Consider the following 4,711-nt stretch of genomic DNA (forward strand, 5'->3'; position numbering starts at 1 on the left):
AACTATAATCTTTTCAAAAAAATAAAAATAATTATAGTTTTATGCTGATCCATAACACAGCTCTATCACTCTGTTCGCTGCCTCTTCTTGTCAGCTTGTTCTTCCTTGGATTCATTTCGCACCTCCAGTCGTCGTTCTCGAGCAGTGTTCCCATCAACAAGTTCAAATTGACGAAGCCACTGCGCCGTCCGCGGTCTCGGTAGCCCGGGTGGCGCTGTCTGGTCTAAATGCTGCTCCCCGTTCTGTTCCACTTGAGTTCTCGTCTGTGGGAATCCACTACTGTTCACTGGTTCCCCAATGGTTAACCGAGGTGCCGGCATGCTTTTCCTCACCGCCAGTCTGCCTGTAGGCGATCCCAGTGGCTCCAAACCTGGTGATCCTTCGTTAGCTTCTGCCTCTGCATACGCTTCTGTATCTAAAGCTGCATACGTTTTATTTGCTGGTCTTCCGATAATTAATCGAGCGGCCGGCATACTCTTTCTCGCCATCATTGGCATCAGGTGGTAGCGAGGTCCTCCGCCAAATAGTCGGCCCGTTATCTTTTGCGGTCTGTTGATTGGATGTGATGCAACAGCCTTGGGCGATTGCTTGCTCGTCGGTTGTACGCTTGGAACTTCTTTCTTCAACGCCTTTGGCGGGTTATTCATCTTCTTCATCCGTTTTCTCTGAGCTTCTACTGCCTTCGCGAGTTTTCCGTTTTCTTTCCTTTTTAAGAACTGTCGAGCAGCAGCAGGGTCCTCCACTTGAAAAGCTTCAATAAACTCGTCACTCGTGCAGAGCATTTCGTAAATAGGTGGTCCGCCAGCCTGGCAACAACTATGGCAAATAGGTACAACACGTGTCATTTTCCTGCTCTTCTTGGTCAATGCCTCTGACGGGTAAGTTATGCGACAACAGGCGCATTGTCTCGAAGGCGGAGGTTTCTTTCCTCCCAATTTCTTCGCTGCATCCTTCATCATTTGTACTCTCTTCACTGGAGGGATCAACGTGCCTCCGCAACATTTGCAGCTTTCTTGTTCCAATACTTCCCCTTCTTCGTCCTCTTCATCGATCACAATGACTTCCGGCGTTTTCTCGGGATTCGGTTGGGTCGAATTTGTAGGTATTGGAGTTTTGTCTTCCGTCGTAGATGCCAGGCTTCTAGCTGCATCGCATGTGTTGCAAACAGGCTTAGCAAACTTGACATTTCTGCTTTTTTCAGTGAGCGACGATAGTGGCAGCGTAATGATGCAGCAAGTACACTGTCTAGTCGGGTGTTCAGCTGTCGGCATAAGTTTCAATCTTTCGGCCCGCAAGGGTAATTTTCCTTTGCAACTTTTGCAATAATTGTCTGGTGCGGTAGAATTTTTCGGTTCGCTGGTTGTAGCCATTATGGAGATTTCTGTGTTGCCATTCTCTCGAGTACCTTTCTCAACTCCGTCCACAGCTCTCTTTACACCGACATTTGAGCTCTTTTGAGCAGCTCGGACTGCCCAGTTGCACATGTAACAACGTGGCTGTGTACACGCTTGATTTCTGCTCTCATCGGTCAGAGCCACAAATGGGTACGTGATATGGCAGCAGAAACACTGTCTTGAGGGAGGAGGAATGTTCCCAGACTGCTGTAATGCGGCTCTCTTCATCACTTTGAGTCTTTCAGCCAATGGCGTCAGATATCCCTTGCAATTTCTGCAATATTCTTCATCTTTCTTGCCATTAGGCGTGGGAGCAATGGTTTGGACTACTTCTTGAGGCTTTAAATGGCCATTAGCGGGTGGTTTAACGTAATCTGCTGCACGTGTTGAAGCATTTTCCTCGGGCTTTCGTGTTGTGGTTGTAGCAGACTGAGGCTTGTCCTTCGAGGGTTGTCTGATGACTTTTGTTTGTGTTTCGTCTCGAATTTGTTGCCTTTGGATATTTGACTGGTTCTCGGTGACGACTGCTCTTTTGGTTAAAATCGAAGTGGGCGTAGAGGAAGAAGACACTGGAGATTCGTGTGATGTGGCTTCTTGCTCCGTGTAGTCCTCGCTGTCGGTGGAGAAGCCATCGTCGTACGGCACAATAGGCGGCGCATCGATCGCCAGCGACTTCTTGGGGTCCAACATTGCTGAGAAATGAATTGTGATTGGGTGGAAATAAAAGGGATACATGAAGACAAGCTGTGGTTGGACAAAAATCTAGACGACAGTTGTAGAGCATGGCTACATCGGTTCAAAAACAACTCTTTCGTTGAAGCATATACTCAACCAATATTTCCAAACACCTCACCACCAGTTTTATTACATGCAGCATACACAAGTAAGTACTAGTAAATACTACATCCTGGCCGCTGTCCAAGGCTCGTTCACTGATGCCGAGCTCCCCCCTCCCCCCACAAAAAAAAGATAAAAGAAAAAAAAATAACAAGTGCAGACCCAATTATTTTTTATCAGTGCACAGGTAGAGCTGTACGCGTGTCCTTTCGAGTCTGAGCTTTGCTGTGACAACTTCGCAAGTAAGTTGCTAACGAATCTAAGAAGTAAGTGGCATCGATCAACTGGAATACATGTACTCAAGTATCAAACCGCATGATTTTGCGAGTTGACTGTCTTGCGGTGCTCTTTGTTGGCATTTTGGCACCTTCTAGGAGCTCCATGAGATCGATCTCCTAATAGGGTACGAACCTCCACTGGTCGTTCCCCTTGTGCACCAATATGCCTTCTTTATGCGGAAGAATGGATTTAAGCACCTTGGTGAGAGCATTATTCCACTTCGATGACTTGATCGGCACCGCTTCGGGGTTAATCTTGTTCGAAAAGATGAATCTCCTTTCTTCATTTTCAGCCGATTCCTTGGTCTTGTAGGGGGAGTCTTGGCGCAGACTCTTCGCGTCACACCGGCTACTTGAAAGAAGCACGACTACAACTGATAGCAGCACGAGACTGAGGCGCATCGAAATTTTTGGACTTTGTGAATGGGAACGCTGTGCAGGAGAGAAATTGAAAATGAGTGCAGAGAGCAGCAATAAAGTGATCTTGCATTGTGGTATAACAGCAGCAAACTATTAAAGAGCCGGCTTCGTGTATTTACCTATTGCCCCAAGTGATAAAGTAGCTGGACAGTAATCGCAAGGGGAAAGGTCACGATTACCAAAATGATAGTCGTAGTTAAGATGGCGACATACACGTTTTAAATACACCATAACTATCGACGTATAACTAATCACAGGAGTAGATTCCTTAGAATGATTGCCACACGTTGTTTCTGCTGCTGTTACCATTCTTTTCTTCGGTTGCACTGCCCTTCCAGCTGCTGGTACCAATTTCTAAGCACAGAGTTCTCTACAGAGACACCACAATGAGGCGAATAACATCGATGGAATCTTTGAAAGAATCCCCTACGACGAGGGTGATCGTACTGGCAATACTGAAAAGGAGCAAGCGGTGGGGAAAGGGTTATCATTGTTAACATGTCGTGGCGAACTGAGTTGTTTGATCAAGAAAAGATTAATGGCGACCTGCTTGCTCACAAGTTTGTACAAAAACTCCAGGAGAACGGTTTGCGAGTGCCAAGGGATTTCAGGACTCCAATGTGCTCAAGAGAACCAAGCGGATTAAGCATGACTAGTGTTGCGAATGATCCAAGATCGATTCCTATCTGCTGCGCATGCTTCTTTGGCAAATCTAATCGTCGATACTCGCCCACTATCCTTTCCTTTGCCAAAGCATTCACTCCGTAAATCGGTAATTTACATGTCATAATTTTCGTCATTTTTTTTTCATCTCGTCACTTTCACGTCGCCCACTTTGCCACTTTGTAGTGGAATTTGCTCGAATCGCAGGGCTGTAGGATAAGATGTAAATGAACCCTGCACTCCAAGAAAATGTTTCAACTGTGTGAACTATGATTCATTAAATGAGCACTTAGTATACTAGCAAAAAAGAACCCACAACCACCATAAAACTTGATGTGCCGCCAGAACACTGCGTACTTCGAAGATTTAACTTGCGATCAAAAGCGCGACACACCTAAATAACCGAGGTTAACCTATTTTGTCTTGTTTTCTCGTCGTTTGCGTTGGAAATTAGCCAGACGCTTCTTCTTCTCTTCCTCACGATGAGCTAGTCGTCGCTCTCTCGCCGTTTTGCCTCCTACCAGTTGAAATTGTTCCTGATATCGCTGCTTCATTGTCTTGCGTTCGAACGGTGGCAATTTAGTTTGATTTTTGCTTCTCTCTTCCTTGATCATTTGCTTCTCAGCAGCAACAGCCTCCACATATTCCGGAATCTCTCTGAGTTTTTGCAATATGTTTGAGGGCGCTTGGCTGCAAGAGCGACATCTTGGAATCGCCCGTGTCGAGCTGCGATTCGCCATACTGAATTTACTTAGCGGAAAACTCTCGCAGCAGCAGACACAGCGTTTAGTTTTTGCTTTCCCTTCTTGCACCGCCGTCTGATCCTTCTCATTGATAATTGGCAGTTTGCGTCGGCATCGATTGCACTTGTTGTAGGTCGCTTTTGCCTTCGGTTTGGCCTCATCAGTCGCTGTGGCGTTTTCCGATTTGACTGGTGGGCAGACATCGACTGGTTCCACTTTCACGCCAGTGGTTAAATCTGGCGTCAGGTTGTGGTCGTGGTTCTCGTCGTGGACGCTTGCTGCCAACTCGAGGAGTTCCTTGTCGTAGCATTCGCTTTCCGTGGATGAGCCGTCGTCGCTCAGCGCGGTAGCTGACAATTCATGCTGTGGCATTTTT

The 4,711-nt window shown here is 46.6% G+C and overlaps 3 protein-coding genes across 3 annotated transcripts; all 3 read right to left on the bottom strand.

The window, feature by feature from the left end:
- Positions 1 to 29: 29 nt before the first annotated feature.
- Positions 30 to 2,089, bottom strand: PPTG_13066 (hypothetical protein; the record flags this gene model as incomplete). The annotated part of the gene is made up of 1 exon (XM_008908778.1): positions 30 to 2,089. A coding segment is annotated over one exon (2,024 nt), but the record flags the coding sequence as incomplete, so codon positions are not given.
- Positions 2,090 to 2,407: 318 nt separating this feature from the next.
- PPTG_23166 (hypothetical protein) lies at positions 2,408 to 2,911 on the bottom strand (the record flags this gene model as incomplete). Its single annotated transcript, XM_008908779.1, has 2 exons — positions 2,408 to 2,456; positions 2,643 to 2,911. The coding sequence occupies 2 exons, from the start codon at positions 2,909 to 2,911 to the stop codon at positions 2,408 to 2,410; spliced, it is 318 nt and encodes a 105-aa protein (XP_008907027.1).
- A 934-nt stretch (positions 2,912 to 3,845) lies between these two features.
- PPTG_13067 (hypothetical protein) lies at positions 3,846 to 4,711 on the bottom strand. Its single transcript, XM_008908780.1, has one exon. The coding sequence runs from the start codon at positions 4,705 to 4,707 to the stop codon at positions 4,006 to 4,008; it is 702 nt and encodes a 233-aa protein (XP_008907028.1). The 5' UTR covers positions 4,708 to 4,711; the 3' UTR covers positions 3,846 to 4,005.

The sequence above is a fragment of the Phytophthora parasitica genome (genome assembly GCF_000247585.1).
Source record: "Phytophthora parasitica INRA-310 unplaced genomic scaffold supercont2.31, whole genome shotgun sequence".
Taxonomy (NCBI): Eukaryota; Oomycota; class Peronosporomycetes; order Peronosporales; family Peronosporaceae; genus Phytophthora; species Phytophthora nicotianae.